The sequence below is a fragment of the Ambystoma mexicanum genome, chromosome 1p (assembly GCF_040938575.1).
Source record: "Ambystoma mexicanum isolate Mex_15411 chromosome 1p, UKY_AmexF1_1, whole genome shotgun sequence".
Lineage (NCBI taxonomy): Eukaryota > Metazoa > Chordata > Amphibia > Caudata > Ambystomatidae > Ambystoma > Ambystoma mexicanum.
Window position 1 is genome coordinate 786,663,569 of NC_090921.1, and position 19,608 is coordinate 786,683,176.

General features: G+C 46.9%; 1 protein-coding gene across 10 annotated transcripts in view; it reads right to left on the bottom strand.

Moving 5' to 3' along the window:
* The window catches only part of TPM3 (tropomyosin 3), a 322,771-nt gene that overhangs the window by 99,713 nt on the left and 203,450 nt on the right, over positions 1-19,608 (bottom strand). For all 10 annotated transcript variants that reach the window (XM_069651637.1, XM_069651619.1, XM_069651661.1 and 7 more), the window contains 2 exons: positions 2,270-2,387; positions 1,335-1,405 (listed from right to left, as the gene is read on the bottom strand). In XM_069651637.1, coding sequence (XP_069507738.1) covers positions 1,335-1,405; positions 2,270-2,387 — 189 coding nt within the window. The remainder of the gene's footprint in view (positions 1-1,334; positions 1,406-2,269; positions 2,388-19,608) is intronic.

Genomic DNA, 19,608 nt, shown 5'->3' on the forward strand with positions numbered 1-19,608 from the left:
TTGTCTTGGAAGCAGGGTCAAGGTAGTGTCACAGATTGAAATCCCAGTCCAGCGCGTAGAGGATGGTGACCGGCATGAAGCGAAATATAAAAGCTCCATTCCTTTTTCTTAGCTCTACCGCAAGCAAATCCATCCATCCATCTTCATCGCAGAGGTGTGTGGTGGTTGGTAGGATTGGAGTAGGCAATTCAGAGGAAACAAAAGTAGTCCGAAGCAAGTGTGATCATGAAAGCAGGGATGATACAAGCATGACCAATTATCTAGCCCCTTTATCTGCTTAATGGAAGAAAAAGGTATACTTTCTTAGTAAAAGTTACTGGCTTCCAGTTGCTCATACTTAGGAAAATAATGTAATTTTGCATCATGATTTTGTAAGGAAAACCTTTTTCAAAGATACATCATAGTGAAAGGTGCTTTGAAACAGCTTTCAATAAATATCTATATAAAGAAACAGCAGAATGGTAACTGTCTCTAGCTGAGACAAAGATAACTTTCCTACCAATAGTATAATGTTCATTTTATGGACCACAAAAAGGCAGCATGGTTGTATTGGGGACAAACTGTTGACCTGCAGCTTACTTAAGGAGCTCTAATTTGGTGCTCAACCGAGAGCCTAGTTAAAGTGCATTAAGCGCAGGGTCGATGCTGCAACAGGGTCACAGTTTTGTGCAAATTAACAGAATGGGGAGCCCAAGACCAGGTATGGATTACTTAATGCCTGGGTTGGCATAAAGCCTTGCACCTGCCTGGAGTAAACCTAGGGTCTTTAGATTGCTTGGACATCAACTCCCCAAAGTGGGATGCAAAGTCAGAATGAAAAGAAATTGCTACAATTGCTTCACTAGAAAAAGTAGATTGGGATAATTCGAGGTAAACGGAACGCACTGCTGCACAGGGTCGGGAAGGGGGTGGCTTCATGCCCACTTCTAGCTCCACAAAAGTGAAATCTACAATTTTAACAGTTACTTCTTGGTAGTAAGCTTGGCATATTTGGAAACATCCATATCCATATCATATCTGCACAACGCCCAAGAGCCCACAGACCATGATTCTGTTACCACATGAACGATTATTAAGATTGGATACTAACAATTTTTTAGAGTCCTTTACTGATCACAAACTAAAGATCAGTAATGGAAAAGTAAGTAATACAGATACGCAAAGATTTGTAGCCTCATCAAAGTGCAATGAAAGGCTCATCTCCCACAATACAACACTCCCACTCCCTTTGATTCCAGGCCTTGAGGATCAAAGTTGAAGGTTTGATTCTCATAATTCTGTGCAAGCAGAGAATCGTGCAGGGGGTGGAGGGAAGCAGGCTGTTCAATACTCACGACTCCGAGATCTCTGCCCGCTCCTCTGTGCGCTCGAGATCGCCTTCAATTATGACCAGTTTACGAGCAACCTATCAAGGGTGAAAGAACAGGGCATAAGAATGAAAACGGAAAAAGCAAAAAGTTCTCAAAAAATGGAAAATTAAAAGCACACGAAAAATATATAGAAACAGGATGGAACGGTCGGGGCAAGTGGGTATGCCAAGAGCAGAGAAGTTCAGACTGGAGTCGTTTTTGCTCTGCCTCCATTCACTTCCAAAGACCACCAGAGGAAGCACACGAAAATATACCCTGCACAGAGGTGGTGGGATACCCAAAAGGTAAACGGGTAATTAGCACACAAAAAAACAGCTACAGGAAAGAAAGCAAACTCCTTCCTCCCACATGCTCAATGAACTAGGGACACCGAACGCAGAGAATACAAAAACCCAACGGACACTAAAATGCAAGACCCCGAATTTTGATTGGACTGTGGTCCCTTCATTGTACATGGTGTTTTGTGCAAGCTGTGACCTAAAGACGTCGAGTTGAAGGGTAAAAAGGTTCTGCAGCAAATGCTTTAAATCATTCCAACATTTCCAATTATTAAACATTACATCTTAGTAATGTGAACCATGGAGAGCAATTATCCAGCATGTGTGCATGCTAGGAGAAATAGCTAGCAATTTAAACATGTTTTGTGAACCTAGAAGCACAGAACGGTTTATTTCAAGCACCAATGTATACGAAAAAACCTCAAATCAAAATTGATGAGTTAAATATGCACTTCTCAGATTTCCACTAAGAACGCTACTGAGGGGCCTGGTTCCGAGGAGAACAATAGAATATTACATTGAGCACATCAGATAGAAGTGGGAAATAAAAGGCATAGCCTGTACAGTGAGGCATTGTGGCCCAACAAGTGACAGATGCCTTTCTTTGTATTAGTGACTCACTTCCTCATATTTCCGGTCAGCCTCCTCAGCGATGTGCTTGGCTTCTTTCAGCTGGATCTCCTGCAGTTCCATCTTTTCTTCATCCTTCAGAGCGCGGTTCTCAATTACTTTCATCCCTCTGCATAGAAACCACCAAACATATCACAATGCATTTCATTTAGTATTACATCCATGTAAATTCCCAAGCATGTACACACCAGCAAGCTACTAATCATGGCCACACATGAGTATTTACATGAGGTTAAGCGCTTGACTTGCCCAGAAAAGCATCTGGAGGCCGACACTACAATTCAATAGCTTGCAGTATGTCATCAAGAGACTGCAGGTGAACAGAGCCTCAATATACGAAAACCACACTACATCAGGCGGTGCTGTGCAAGATGTTTGACAAACCGGTTTGTTAATCCACAAAGTCATAAGCAGCACCAAGGGGCGGTGGGCATAAAACAAAAAATATAGGACTGGCATCCAATTCGAGCCATCAGAAAGGGAGTCCATGGGAAGGGACTGGGCGGACAGCACTGTGTCAGTGCTCCAATCTACACAGATTTCTGTGAAAAGGACATGGAGCCATTAAAAAGTCACGTTCCAAGCCGATGGCCCAGAGAACCTGCTGAAGCACTGCTGCTGTGAGCAGCACTGGCCAAGCCAACTACCGTGTTTCAGACCTGCGCCCTAAAATCAACTCTCGCCCTGAACCGGAGGGGTCTTTCACCTCTGGACGGGTGGGACCAAAAAGTCCAAAGCCCTCCACGTATGTTGCCTTTCTAAAGACAGTTATCCAGTGTTTGAATTTGGCATTTACCTGCCAGGAACTCGATTGCATCTTTGAATAGATCCCCTTTCTGCCTCATTGGAAACCCTCCTGGCATGCTCAGATCTTCTTTGGGCCCTAGTTAACCTGCTGCTGCTGTCACTCACCACGAGGAAGGGCCACCTAGAACCCAAAGTCTGACGTGTCCTTGGTTACACTAATGTCAACTCCAGTTTACCACTCCACAGTGGTGCTCCCATGCTGCAGGGACCGATTGGGTCAAGGACTGAAAGACCCCCGTACAGGTGAAGACTCAAACTGTAGCTGGAAGCATCAAAGCTGCAGCCAAGACCCCAGAAACCAATCCTACGATGACATGTGCCCAGGGATTCCCAGTGGTCTTGCAAGTCCAAGGATCAGGATACCTTCCATTTCTATATGTGCCCTTATTTCCATAGACCAGTACTGGCCAGAAAGTCCTCAAGTTAAAAGTAGCTACCTTACAGGTTCAAATGTTGTGGAGCCTGGGTTAGCAGTGCTGTGGAGCCTGGGTCAGTAGTCCTTTTCTCGACTGGGGACCATAGGCCGCCTAACTGGGACCAATCTTGTTTGAGAAGGTATCACTAACAGTCTTAACACTGAAAGGGGCCGGATAAGCAAGCATAGTTCTCATGTATTAAGATATATTAGCCATTTCAAAGAATTAATTCTCTTTACTCTGCTCACCCACTTTATATATCGAGAGAGATCTATAGATAAATAATGGTCTATAATGCAAGTAGGGTAGGCTGCTGGGGTCTCGCCCCACATGTTTTATAAGGGGGGTTACAGTGATGAGGGGGGGGGCGCAGTAATCGTATAGATCAGATTTTGAAGAGTTCAGCCATGTTAGAAGCTCCACAAACGTGGACCTGGATGTGAGCCCTCTTATTGGAGTGAGTAGAGACTATATGGACTTGAGTAGGCAACAGGCCAGCTTATCAGAGAATGAGCTCGAGGTCTGGCACTTTTGTTCAGCCGCTCTGCACTTGCGTTTCAGAGCCGCTAGATCAGAGTCGTACCAACTGTGCCGCTCAGTGACACATTCATAGATACGTGTGTATGTTCGGGGTTGGCTCTGGCCCCATAACTGGCACACGGTCGGCATACCAGTCTTGGGTGTACTGGCAATAGTGAAACTTGACCAACCCCACCCATTCGCCCTGCACAGGGCGGAGCTGGGTCTGGCCCTGTGCCATCAGTATAGTATATTTTGGGTGACTGCCGATTGTGCGACTTTACCAATGATCAGAAGTTTAAGACACAGAACATACAAACGGCTATAGCAGACCCCTCCACCCCCGTGTGCAGATCTACAGACCCTTGCAACGCCAGGTGGTACCACTAGTAATACGCTCCATTAATATCTAACGTATAGCGGCCAAGCAGATGGTGAAAAAAAAAAAAAAAAATCCGGCAGACACAAGAAAGAGCATGTGTACTGTACATTTAACAGTTGGAATAGTATTACAGGGAGACACGCCCCACCTCAGCACTCTTTTTTACGTCAACTACAAAAATGAACACAGTTACTCACCGTAGTGACTAGCGTACTCCTAGTCCACAGTCCTCTTTCCGCCATACTTTTGGGATATTCCGCCCTTTCCGGACAGGACCGGAGCACTTTGATATAATCAAAACATATTGTCATTTATTTTTGAAGGGCTTTAGCCCTGCCCTCCTGCGCGTCGCCCAGCGTTTCATCCTTCAGTCCTTTTCCATCACCTAGGTCAGTAGACATTAGCAATATGAGGGAACTTTTTTTTTACAGGGGAAGGTGAGCAGGCGTAGAGAGTATAAAGTGGGTTGATGGAAAACACCCTTACTTTAAGAGGTTCCCAAGAACGGCCTAACCGAACTGAGCGTCCCGCTCGTGAACTACAGTCGAGACAATAGTGCTTACAAAACGCTGAGGGGGAGACCCAAGTGGCCACCTTAGCAATGGTTTCCCAAGCAACACATTTTTGAAAAGCTACTGCAGTAACTTTGCCCTACACCAGGTGTGCATGGATGCCTTTGCAGGCTTGCAGTCCCTGAACTGTGTAAGCTTTCGAAATGCAGGATGTTATCCAGCGGGAAATGGAGGCTTTAGAGCATGGTTGTCCAACTGCAGGCCTCAAGGGACAGAAACACATTGGATTTTCAGGATACCACTTAATATTCATGAGAGGAATTTGCATACAGTGATTCTAAATATATGTACATTTCTGTTCATGAATGTTAATGAGGGGTATCCTGAAAAACTGTCAGGATTCCGGCCCTCTTTGCCTGGAGTTGGACCAACCTGCTTTAGAGGCCTCTGTTCCATTTCCAAAACCTAACAAAGATGGGGAGATTCTGAAATCTTTAGTTCTTTCTAGATAGCAGGGTTCTCAAGTTCTATCAAGGTTGCAAAAGGACCTGTTCGGCATCCGCTACTGGGTCTGAAAAAACAACCGTATGAACTACTCATTAATATGCAAGTCTGAAAAGGGTAAAAAGGTTCAATAGAGCCTGAAGCGCCCCTATTCTTCTAGCTGAAGTAATGGCGACCAGAAAGGCCACCTTACAGGTGAGCAGTTTTAACTCCACTGTTGCCATGGGCTCAAAAGGCTCATCGCAAAGCGCTTCAAGCACCACATTGAGGTCCCGTTATCGCCTGCAGCGAGGAAACCGGTGTAGAAGACAAGCACAATGCTGTTTTACCACTGGGTTTGTGAGGGTGACTGAACATGAGACAATGTTAAGTTAAGCACCAATAGCAGACAAGTATGTGCGACAAGAATGTTTATGAATGCCTTATATACAAACAATTGGGGCAGGACAAGGATCAACCCGTTTATCTAGGCAGCGACAGAAACTGAGCCATTTGCTCCTGTACCGAGTCCGTGTGGAGGGTTTTGACGTTGCCTGGATGTGCATATTCTTCTATCAAAGAATGAACTGGGCTAAGGACCTGATCCCAGGAACCAGGCCACCAAGCAGATTGTGGGGAGGGATGCCAAACCAGTTAATTCCGATATTGGGAATCTGCAGCAACTGGATCGAAGGGTATACTGACAGATGTTTTAGCTTGAAGAACCAGAACTTGGTGGGCCGCCATGGAGCTATGAAGACTAGAGTTCAGTTGTGCGATCGCCTCAGGGGAAATCGAGGAAAGGTGGAAAAGCAAACGCTGACATCCAGTCCCATGAAATCTACAGTGCATCCCCAAGGGAGCCCAGACCTAACCTTTCCCATAGGCATGAAGCAGAAGCCCATTGTTGGAAAGTGTTACAAACAAGTCTATGGACTGAGTGCCCCACCCAGAAAAGATCCAGCCAGACTTTAAAGTTTGATTCCCACTCGTGGTTTGCCACAGACTGGCGACCGAGGGAAATCGGCTGCCATGTTCTCTTGGGCCAGGATATGCACCACCTGCAGCCAAATGTTCTCTACCGCTACCAATTCCGAATGGCTAGGTCTACTAGAAGCAGCGATTGGGTACCGGCCTGCTCGTTCAGACAGAACACTAACAGTGTTATCCGAACAACATGGTTGGCGATACTGGGCAGAAAAGCATTCAAGGCAAGAACGATTGCTAGAAGCTCCAAGTAGTTGATTTGGCAATCCCCAGTCTAAGGCAGACCTTCGGTCGAAAACCTACTCTGGTGGCCCAACATTGCGCACCAGCCGAGCAGGGAAGAAACGGTTAACCGGACTGATCCAAGAATGGTGTCCCCGCTGAAAGACTGGTAGTCCATCCACCAGCAGAAGTCAGCTGTTCCAGAGACAATGGACTCAAGTGAGTCTGGATCCATTGCCTGGAACCAGCCCTGTCTGAGGGTCAATCATCTTCAACCTCGCCGGAAGGAGGGCTGAGACACAGGACGCCATAGCCCTAGGAGCCTCTGAAACCACCACACCGACCTGTGGGTGGAATTGAGGAAAAAGGAGGATGTATGCAGTTAATCCCTCATCCTGTCCTTGGTCCGAAAACTTGGCAGCTACAGTGTTCCATTGAAAACCCAAGAAATTCGGTTCTGCTAGACAGTCAGCCGATTTTCTCCAGTTCACAGACAATCCCAGATTGGACAGCAGCTGGAGTAGTAACTACAGGGACTTCCGAGAAGCCACTCGTCCAGATATGGATAAACATTGACTGCTCAAAGCCTGAGGAACTCTGCCATTACACAGCCATCATCTTAGTACAAACTCTCGGCACCAAGCTCAACCCAAAGGGGAGGACTTGGTACAGAACATGAAATGTTCGTCCCTATTGAAAGAGGTATGTGTGGTATTGGGGCCATATGGCTACATGAAGGTACGCATCCTGAAGATGTACTGCACAGAGAAAAATCATCTCTTACAAGGGAGGAGCGTATTTGCATGGGCGTGATCATCTTGAACGTCTCTTGGGGGATGTGAAGATTTAAATCAGACGGTCAAAAATGGTGCACAGACCAGCCTGGTTGGACTGAGACACTAAAAATGCAGTATATGAGTCTTCGCAGGAAGGACTGGTTGTACCAGTCCAAAATCTTCTGAATCTTGGCACAGAGAGAGGGTGACCCGGTCGGATGTAGAGGATGGTGGGGTGAAGGAGTTGAAGGAATGGGGAGATGGAAACCCAACAGGCTACCGATGGAACGCATGGAATATTTGTGATGGTCTGGATAGAGAGATATATATATTTGTTTTTAATCAGAGGAGAGGGTACTGAATCTGGCAGTGGAAGCGGAAGAGGGGGAGGGGGAGAAAAAACCAGCCACTCTGCCTCTGCTGCTTTTACTGAGGTCTGCTTGGTGAACGGTCTGGCCGACAGTCTTGTGGTCCTGGATCCCCCCCCAAAAAGATGTGGGGCAGAAATCTGACAGACCTTGCCACAACAGGTTTGGATAGGACAGACGAAACAAGTTATTTACCTGTAACTGTTCTCTAACATGGGTCTGGCATGGATTTGCATACTAATGAATATTCCCTGTCAGGCTGGGAATCCACAGTAAAGAAAAGAAATCAGTTTCATTTCTGAACTGTCTTTCTCCTAACAACCAATCACTGAGCTCTGGGTCATACTGCCCCCAGCCAATGGTAGAGGGCAGTCATCTTCAGATTTGGTAGCACGTAAAGTGGTAGTAGGACCAAGAGATGAGCTGCAGAGGGGTAGGCAGGAGGGTTCGCATGTGAATCTATGGCATGCTGGAGAACGACAGTTACAGCTAAGTAACTTGTTCCTTCTCCAGGATGGTGTCTCGCATGGATTTGCGTGCTCATAAATAAAGAATACATAGCAGTACACCCATGCACAACCACGGGAGGTGGCAAGGCTCATGGTAAGCATCTCTTACCTCCTCACCAGGCTCACCTTTAAGCGAATAGGTTGCACAGCACTGATTTGCCAACTCTGTGGGCCGATCTTCCGGGAATGGCACCAAATAGCAAATCTCTTCCACTCGAGTCCGTAGCATTTCAAAGTAGACGATGCTCTAGCCTTGGCCAGAACTTCCTTGCAGTCCGCCGGGAGATCGTAGCCACCGAATTCTAGCGCTGCAGGGGACAGGCCTTTAGGTTCAGAGACCCTGGACTCATTCCCTGGCGGCATGACTTGTGGGGATGCGGACATGCTCTGAAGGTCCGGGTACCAGATCTGCCTCGGCCATGCGGTGTGACGAGGATCATCCGGCATCGTCTGAGTTGACTAATTACTTGAAGTAACAGCAACTGAGAGAACGTATACAGAAAGGCATTCCCAGGGGTATGAGAATGCATCACCCATGCTCCCCTGCTGGGGAAACCTGCTGGAAAACCTCCAGCACTTGGCATTCGTCGCAACAAGTCGATCTGGGGATTGCCCCATTTGCGGAACAGGTTCTCCACCAGGTCTTGCTGAAGTTCCCACTCGTGGCACGATCGAAGTTCCCTGCTCAGAGTCGGCGACCATGTTCTTGACTCCTGCCAGATGAAACAGGAATAAGAACATCCCCTGAGCGACAGCCCGATGCCTTTGGAAATCTGGCGATTAATGAAATGCTAAATTGTGCACTTAACAATTGTAGTGTTGGGAGAATAAGTTGAACTTAAAGTGAACAAAATGCTTTGAACCGGTCAGTTTAAAATATACTGTTTGTTTTTAGAAATATGTGCTCAGCATCCAAGATACAAGAACTTGTTCAAATCACGTTCCTCCCATGAAGGCAGTTGTGTCCTGAAGACGGCCTTGGACTATCACCCAAAGTTGATTAATTCTAGACGGTTGAAAGTCTAAATACCAAGGCCAGAAAGAGATTGAACCGTCAACACTATTTTTGTATGAGGGCTTGTATTGTACTATACCAAGTCACTCAGTCTACTATCACTTCCGTCTATACAAAAGACCAGTATGTCAGGGCAAAGACAGTTAAGCAACAATAGGATTCTTAGTTTTGTATACGTTTTAAGTGTTTCTTTTCTTGTGTTTTAACTTATGATCTAGCGATCACCGTTTAGGTTTTGAATAAATCTTGCTACATATCATGATACTGACCTTTATATTGGTTTAGAAAGATGGTATCACTCTACCAATATCCCCCAACTGAATGTGCAACTAAACAGGGTAGCTTTTTTAGAACGGGTTTTCTTTTTGATGCAGCAAAGTCCTCATCCAAAACAGCCCCCTATACCAAAAAAAATAAAAACCATTGTGCTCCTTGAGTGCGTACCGGTAGACACTAGTTCCTCCTCTGCAGAGGAGATATTCGTGCCATGGAGGACTTCACCACCCCCTCCCCCTTTGTTCGCATCCCGAGGGGACGGTCTCGGGGAGATGACCGGCATCTTCTTCTCTGGGGTCTTCTCAATGGGCTGGAATTAACACTCCCTCCTGGCAGGGAATGATACTCATTCAGAAGGGCGCCCTGCAGGTCCGCCTCTGCAGCCTTCGAAAGGGTCACTGCTACCACCACCTCGATGGGAGTCAACTTCGTCTGGTGCACCTGGGCCTTCACGGTCCTGCTTGGCCTTCATGGTCGCTCGAGACAACTTGTCCTGCTTGGTCTTGTCCTTAGAGGTGTTCGACAAGGGTAGGTCGGACACAAACCCTGCATGGTCTTTTCATTGGCCGTCTCAGGAGCATCCTTCAACTTGCCCGAGTGATCAGACTTCCTCTTGGATGAGAATCCGGAGCGTTGACTGGAGACAGATGGAGCTGGGGGATGTAGGACGCGCCCTGGCCACCGAGGAGCCTGCCGCAACGGCACTCCCAGTGGTAGCGGACACGAAGTGCTTGTCCTTTTGTTGGACCCCTGCGGGAGGGGCGCCCTTCAAAGGACTTAGAAGCCTGTTCAGCTTTCCCGGATCCGGGAGTGGCATGCTCCTGGCACCCACCCAGCGCAGAGACTTTGGTCTGCAGCCACTCAGCCGCTTACACCGATCCTTCAACGTGCGTGGTGAGAGTTCACAGAAAAACGCACAATCTTCATTGTGTGACGGGTAAAGGCACTGGGAATGTCTGTCCATGTAAACATTCCGTAAGCCGCAGTCGGTGCAAAGCTTGAAAAGAGGGGGGGAAATCCTCATCCGACATGATCCACGCGGCGTAGGCCTGAAGAATCTTCTGGAAACCTCCACGAAGAAACTAGATGAAATCAGCCTTTGAGGGGCGCTGAAGAATCCGAAAAACGGGTCCCTGTTAAATCGGAATGATGATCGATGGAGCACAAGGCTTGATTGACTGAAAGCGAAAAATGCAGTAAAAGCTCGAGAGCGAAACACAAGGATCCCCAACACTTGACCGTGCAGTAAAAACCTGAAGATGGCTACCAGAGGAGGGGCTTAGGTAGAAGGTAGTCATTGGCTGGGGGCAGTATGACCCCAGAGCTCAGCAATTAGTTGTTGGGAGAAAGGCAGTTCAGAAATGAAACTGATTTTTATTAGTACCAAGGATTCCCAGCCTGACTGGGAATATGAGCATGTGAATCCATGCCAGACCCCATGCTGGAGAAAGTGATTCTGTTAAAGTGATAGCTTTGGCCTTTGCCAACTCCTCATAAGTGCAACTGTGGAAGAGTTCCTTGCCGTCAAAGGGAAGATCTGGAAACTTCTACTGGACCGCCTTTGAGAATATGGTCACACGGCCACGCTTGGAGAGTGACTTCAATGCCAACCATAAAACCCTGAGCGTAAGTATCAATGATGCGCAGCAGTCTTTAGAAGATAGAGTCAGGAATCTGGCATCGGACAAGCCGGTCTAGAACTTCATGTCTGCCATGGGGAATGAACTGCTCCAACTGTGAAGCTTCTCCATAATTTTAGATTAGCAGCAGCAAGCACAGCTTCAGTGTTTGCCTGACGAAGCTGAAATTACGCATTGTCACATAGCCCAGCGAGCTAAACACTTGCCCCGATATCTGTGTGCAGCCTGCTCTGGCAGGTTCGAATCCCGGCAGGGTCAACTCAGCCTTTCATCCTTCCGAGGTTGATAAAGTACCACTGTGGGATAATGTTTTCTGTTATTTGAGTACTCCGAGACCTATGGGTGTGTAGTGCTATCTAAGAAATAAATTATCACAGATTCTTCCCCATCGCTTCCAAAAACGTATCCTCCTTTGACAACACCCGGGAGGGAGAGAACCATGATGAAAACTTGCACTGGAGGATTGCCACTGCAACAGTGGAAGATTGGGGGTTGGGGCATGCAGCCAAGGGAATTTCTACAGAAGCCTGTAGCTTGTAACAAGCGTCTATCTGCCGTGTGTGGTTCCCCTGCTCCCCACAGCCTGCGGAACTCTGCTAAAATGTCCTTTTCAAGGATAATGCCAGATTTTTCCTGAGTCTTCAACATACGGGCTCCTGAAAGAACCCCACCTGCAGCGCCCAAAGAGCAGGAGCCGAAATGTTGAAACACCCTGTCATGAAACGTCCTGATGAAGGCGGTTTCTCGTCATCTTGAACACACGGCGCATCTCTGTTGGCAAAATCAACAAGTGGAGCGTGGAACGGCAAGCACTAGTTGAGGCTCTTTTGGCTCCGGAGGCTGCTCCCCAGAGGGATTTCCACTGGTCTGGGAAGTGGCAGACAGGCAGAAAGAATTCAGAAAGGAAAGTACTAATCAAGTGAAATCTGAGTGAAAGCAGTCATACTGGCTACCTGCAGGAGCAGCACCTTTTAAAACGCTGTATTTTCGCACAGCGGAGCGAAATCCAAGTGAAAGCATTCACTGGCAGTCAAGGCTGGTGTGGCAAGCTGAAATTAAGAGCGCAAGCTGAGTGCCTGGAGACAGGAGCGCCTTCACAGAAGAATACTGAGCAGACCCAGAGGTGCACTGTGGAAAGATTTGAAGTGGTAGGTTTTCCTCCACTTTGTCTGCGTAGCTCCTGTGGAGCGGATTCTGTCAGGCATTCAGACCTGCAGTAATAGTGTGGTGCTATTAACTAACATTTAAGCTCCTTTTGTGACCCACAAAATAAACGTGAAAACACTACTTGAATGTGGCTGTGACCTAATTTTACTACTGAATTTCTGCTTGGGACTGAAAAGAGATACATTGATCGTCGCCAAACCAATTATGAACGCCTTACACCGGACTTCAGAAAAAAAATCCATATTCTCTTCGTTTGAGAATGATTCGCCATTGCAATCAATGCAGTCCTCATATGTAGAAGAGGTCTTCTCTACTCAAACCTTAAGCACAGAGGCCTATAGGGTAGATGCCCTCTTCACACTATGCACCAACATGGCTAAAGAACAAGAATTCTTGCCAGAGTAGTCGATGCCAGATTGGATAGCAATGACGGGGGCCTGTGGCTCAGCTCTAAGGCTGAAAACCCCCAAAACAAAACAGCCATCAGTACCACCGGTGACTCACTCCATCTCACCCAGAACAATAGGCCGCTCTTCGCATCAAAGGATGCCGTGTTTGAGTGCAACCTCACTCAGGGATTTAGTCTCTGGCAGAAAGCTGGATAGCGTATTTGTGTGTGGCGAAGAGGCGGATGAAGTGCATGTAATTGAATTGGAAGGATGTAATGTCACACCGCCCACTTTAAGGCCCCCCCAGAAAAGAAGGTGCTATGGCGAACGACAATTAGACCAGTAATCCCAGAGAAACTGCTAAAGTATACAGAAGGCCCACCTTTACCCAATTATGTGGGGGCCTCTCGGACTGGTTTAGAAGATCCGTGTTACTGGAAAAAAACTATGTTCATTCGTGCCTTGGGAGATGGCACAGTGCAACAGGTGCAAACGCAGCATCTGATGAAAAATGGTTGCTCCCTGGCCCAAATTCTAGGGCACCCCCAGCTCAAACAATGATTTTGCTGGACCAGAGTGGTAAACCTGTCTTCGTAGTAGCTCAAATACCACACAGTGACACAAAATGTTTTACCACCGTTAGGTTGAAAGACCCACAGGATGAAAGAAGCCCATACATAGACATGGCGACGTGGGAGCGATGCAACCCTCCAACTACTTCACTCTCCAGTCCAGGGAGCTGCGACAGAATACACAGTGGAACCCAGACAAGATCCTAGCACTGGGAAAATGGGCAAAGTTGGAGAAGCTGTGGCCAACTGGAAGCAGCCCATATATGAATAGAAGATTCCTGCTCGATTTGTGTCACAGAATCCCCTCTAAGAAACATTTGATCTGCAGACATAACTCAAGTTGTGGCTTCCAAAGAGAATCATGAAGCCATAGACTTTGCAGGTATGATCTGTATTCAGGGAAAAGTATTCTTGTGGGAGATTACAACACCAATGTTTTCGCTGAGCCCCACACCCGATTAACGAAATGCCATGCTTAATCCTACCAAGATGGGGAGAATAAAAGGTGACCAGGAGTGGGGATTGTGCATCAGAACTCACACCAAACCTCAGGTAATACAAGGACCAACGGCAGAGCCTTTTTGTATAGACCACGTCTTCACAGATCCTGCCCTGTGGGCCAAATTCAGTCCTCGATATACATCATATGTCCCAAAGTGATGATGCTCCGTTTACCTGGGTCCAGTTGCTGCACAACCATCTAAAGATATCATTGATTGCAAAATTGGCACCAACAGCCTAAACAGAATAGTATGGGCAAAGTCACAGTTCCTCGAAGGACAAATTGATTGCTCAAAGAAATCAACCTAAGTAATTATTTGCCGTTTACAGGAAATTAACATTAGCCAAACGTGCCTCATTCAGTTTACCTCCCTATTACTTTGGCTAATGTGAACACCTTTTTTGAATGGGAAAGTAAACTCGATCCCTTTAAATATCGATTAGACAGCAAATCCTCAACTCTCAGGTCAGAATCAGGTTTCTGTATTAACTTCAACTCCTCTATTGCCAAGTTTCTCCTCACCTGTAAAACCAAATTGAAATCTTGCCATGTAAACTCAAACCGACAAATTACGAGTAGGATCCCTTTCCAGCCTACTTGGTAGTGCAACACGATTCGTACCTTAAACTATTTGTTAACAGATTTTGGGAATGCCGCATTACGACAGGAAAGCGTTCCTCAAGATCTTTAAATAAAAGCATCTCACACCACTATCGAAGCAACCCACATTGGACCATAAAGTTCTTGCACGCTACCGCCCGATTGCTGGTTTACCTTGGCCCTCGAAGATTCTTGAAAGAGTCGTTTCCACACTGCTTCAGAGCTATTGGAGGAAAAATCTATTCGACAACTTCGTCCGCTTTCAGAACCCGGTCATGGGACCAAGATAGGGCTGGTGGCTGCATGGGATGACGTTCTCAGGGCCGATGAAGGAGATATCAGGGATTGAAATTAGGATTGGTTGATGGAGCAAAAAGCAGCTCCCGGGTATCAGACATAACTAGTTAGGCAGAAGCTACCTCTGGGGAACCAAGAGCTAGTACAGAGGGCACAGCAAATCTAACTTTTTTCCAGTCACGTTAACAATATGGCTCCATGTCCCTTAAGTGTGTTCTTTATATTATTTCTTCATACACATTCCTAAACATACATTGTTAAAAATCACAGCTAGGTTTGTATAGCACTACTTGCGCTAGTCAAAGTTGCTCCTGGTAGCCATTTGTTTCAAACTAACCAGGCTCCACTTGGCTATAACCAGGGGCTAAACAGCTCCCAGCTCCTTGCAATTTCGAGATACGAGCATGCTGGTCATGCTTGATCCATCAGCGGCCTTGGACACATTTGATTTCGGCCTACTGTTGACTGCTCTATGATGTGGCCCAGGTTTCGGAGGTGCGTTGAAATGGTTTCGGTCCCAAGTAATTAAACATGCACATTTTTGTTCCGATAATCTTCATGTGCTAGGTTGAGTACCCCAGCGGTCCCCACTGTCAGATTTTGTTTAATGTTTACCTCAGGCCGTTTATGATATTTTTTTACCAAGTTTGGTTTGAATTATCAGTCCTATGTGGATGACAAATCTGTATTAGGCGACTTCCTGCGACTATTGCCTGTCCTGCCATATTATGCTGCAAACTCCTGCTCAAGCAAGGTTACATAATGTAGGCTGTGTATGGCAGGCATCTTTGGGCTGTAATGTTCATGTTTCTGAAGTCATATTCGTTTTCTATATTAAATGTATGCTCTTAAAAGCCATTCTGCCAGGTTTCTGAACCTGATCGTGCTGTGGTAATCACGATAATCTCCAGACTCTATTATTGTGGTGTTCTACTCAGTGGTGTCGCCAGGAATCAAATTTAGGAGGAGCACAGAGGGGGCCAAAGACAAAAGTAGGGGGGGCACAGACAAATGTAGGGGGAGAACATGGTCACTGCTCGTCTTAGGTGGGGGCCACAGGGGGGGCCACAGGGGGGGCCCCGCCCCCAACCCCCACCCCCCCAGCAATGCCACTGGTTCTACTTACAGGAGCACCAGAGAGGCAGTTACATAGGCCCTAGGTGGCTCAGAATGTTGCCATCAGACTGGTTTTCAATACGCCCAAAAAATAAATAGATGTGAATCTGGGAGTATCAGAGGATGCTCCATTGGCTGCCTGTAAAACAGCAGATTGAATTTAGACTACTGTGCCTAAAAACAGTCTTTAGTTTCTTCCACTCATGGCCATCTCTCAGTCGTTCGGTATGTTGTGGAGTGAAGATTATGGTTTGGTTGTTGCTAGTGTGTGATGGCACAGCACGTTCTCAGCTGTATCCTAATGAGCATTCTATTTCTCACCCTCTAGTTCGGAGCTGGGGAATGGGTGTTCCCTATTCCCTTGCTATCCATCATAAGGGTCTGGTGAAACATGGCTATGGGTTCGGGACAGGGTGCTAGGAATGCATTGCCAGGTGAGTTACGGAACCTACCTTCCATTGCTCTCATCGAAAAGAATTGGACATTTTTTGCCAGTAACTTTGTTAGTCTTTCTTTGGTAATGTTTAAGCGGTCATTTAGAATTGGACATCTGTGCATAGATGCAGGTTCCTGCTTGGTTTCGTAAGGGCATGCACGTTATAAATCCTAAATCAAAGGGTATGGGGCAGCTGATTGACCATGAGGAATTTATAGAGACTGACCAGTTTTGGAATGAAATTTATGGGGCAAAATCCTTGGATATAACCTTACTGACTTTACTTCTGGCAGCACCTTAAGGTTGTAGCTATATAGTTTTCTTGTCTGGTAAATTACGGTGGCACCTCGCTGAACTTGGGGAAAGCGTTAATAAATCTGTTATACATATTAAATATCAAGGACGGTATGCATCTTCTACATTTTGGAATTTTGCTGGCAAGACTGTCTTTGAACTGATTTTCTTATAAATGAGGCACAGCTTTTCAGAATGACAGTAAGCAATTCACAGGTAAGTAATAACTTTAACACTTGTAACACATAGCAAGTAAGTACTTTGCAACACTGGTTTTATTTTCTTCACAGAGGCCTTATACTTTAGAAGACCTTCCCTAATCTAGGGCATGTGTGTTCTCATAGGCAGAAGGGGGACATTGGAGGTCCAGTGGCCAGCTGTAGGCAGGTCACGATAAGGCACAAACTGTAGGAAAGTCAAGGTTCCAAAGGACTTCTTAGCCAACAAGTAACAGACTTAGAGTTGGTAGAAATCCTTGTGTCGCTCCTATGTGGTTAAATATTACCTCAAGCCACATAGTACCTCAGCCGAGAAGAAGAGCTTGCAGACGGACGCCTTCATGATGCAGCATAGGTCCCAGACTCTGAATTTCTTGGTCATGGTGACAAAAGGACACAATGAGAAATTGCTACAGGAGTGGAGAGGAAAGGCTCCCAGTAAGATCGTTGGTGCTTCTAGTGGCTCCGTTCTAAGGGTTGCAATAGTTGTCTTTGGGGCCCCTCTGTCACATGGTAGAAGTCGGCACAGGCAGCGGTTACACAGCAGGCATCTCCGGTCCCTGGAATCAGCTACAGCAGTTTTATTCCTTATCGGATTCAGCTCCAGGGGGCAACTTATCTTCAGCCAGATCTAAGACATTTATCCAGGATCCCAGCCAATCAGCACTCCTGCTGCAATGATGGCGGTCCTTTCATGACAGTCCGCCTCCCAGTTGGAACTGGTTCCAGGGTAGGCATGCCAGAACACAAAGGAATGCAGAGTCTGACCCATCCCTAGTTTCCTGTCTTCACAGACATTCTGGAGCCTGTGCAAGCTTCTGGGGGTAGGGGATTCCCGCCAAAGACAAAAGTTAAACTAGGACCTCCCTGTCACAGGTCCGTCAGAAGTCATTGCAGATTTGACTGTTATTTTAGGAGCCTTTTAGAAGCCTTGAAGTGATTTTTAGTCCTCATTAAGGGATCCTCAGCAGAGCCGGTGACTAAGGACTTGGACGCATGTCCGCCCTACGAGCTCCTTCAGACTGGGCAGCAGGATGTTTAGCCCGTGAGGAGAACCTCAGACAAGGACCCTTGAACTTGCTGGCGCTTCTTTTAGTACCATTGAGGGAAACCTTTTAGAGAGAGTTTGTTACTTTCAGCCCCCAACAGGGGAACCTCGGGTGTAACCCCGGTACATTTAGCCCCAATGGAGGAACCCTCAAGGAACTAGTATCCAGTTTACACCCTGCTTGGAGCACCTCAAGACAAACCCGTACGACTCCTCCCATAACCGATGACCCAAGGAAGGAGTCACCCAGGTGGGGTGTGTACTTACTGGGCGACTTCTCTTGAAATTCCGTGGGTGTACCAAAGGAAGCTGTGGAAGACAACTTCCCACCAGACGAGCCTTCTTGCGAGTGTGCGGCCTGAGAGGGAGTTGCAGTAGAAACATGCATCGCAACTATGGTCTGGGACCAGGTACTCGAGGCAAAGGTTGCAAGGGTCTGCCGCCCGTAGCAAAGCTCTTAAATACACTAGGCAAATTATTTATGCTCCGGCATAGGCAGAAGAAACAGACTGCGGTACATTTGTGTTCTGTATTGTTTTCTGCCCAGGAGTCCATATGGGACTCCTGGCAGTGCAGCTCTTCCTGTTTTTGGTTTTATGTACAGACCCATGGGATACGCTTAAGCACCCATGGGTGGGGGTGCAACCCTGTGCCTCTAGTGTGTTTTTGGGCACCTGTGTGTGGCCCACAGAGCAGGGTATGGGCTGGTGGCAGCTCCATGCTGAATAGGTGCTCCGAGTATCTTCCGTTTTGGGATATCCAGGCCCTGTTCTGGCAAAAAGACCCAACCGTGAATTTAATATTAAATAAACCGGCAGCATCTTTAACATTGCACCAAAAAGTGGTGCATTTAAAATCATCCCATAGGAAATATTCCGGTGGAATATTTTGCGTGGTAACCACTGCCACCAGCCAGAAACTCGACAAGGGGGGACTGGACAGTGCCCCCTTGAAAACAGACCCAGGGGCAATATAATTAACCCCTTCCAGTGCTTCCACAATATGATGGTTTGTACTGGTTCTGTTCACAATTTAGGACTAGTAAAGTCAATGGTGACTTTACATGCCCTGGGAACAGTAGTCAGTCATTCAGTCCCAGGGTATGGAGTCACTAGGACACCCCTGTGTTACATTAAAAAAAATAGATGATACCCTATGGAGTAGAAAGAAAAACCTCATAGCCCCTAAGCACACACAGTCAAAGACACTCAAATCATGCCTAAGAGTGGGAGGAAGAGAGTCTCACTCTTAGCAGGAGAAGGAGAAAAAAAAACAAAAATCCAGCAAATCACTAGGTTTGGGAAATTAGCCTTATGAGAGAATTCTACCCAACATCCAGGCCCTGCCATTGGAATCAGTTGATACCAGGTAGGAAACAAGAGGCCCCTGTGGCCTCTTCCTTTCTATTGCCCGTTACCTTGTTTTCCCAAAGTCCTGGGAAGCTCCGACTCTGTCCCTTCCCCCTGACTGGCTGTTGGGTGGAAGTTCCATATATGGTGTTGTTGTGAATCAGGCCAGACTGGCTGGAGCCTTCCCAGTGACTATGTTGTGGTACACCCTGTGGGTGGGACTTGGGTGAATGGAGTGTGTGACCAATATGCACTTCTTGTTGTGGATGTCTGGTTTCTGGTGTATGGCACAATGACTGAGACAGCCCTGCCCGAAACTGAAACTGGTATGAATGCAGTGTGTAGTGTTGAATGGCTGGGTACTTGTCTCAATACACATTCCTTGTTGCGAGTGTCTGAGGGAGGAGTATGGCCTGAATGCACTGTATGC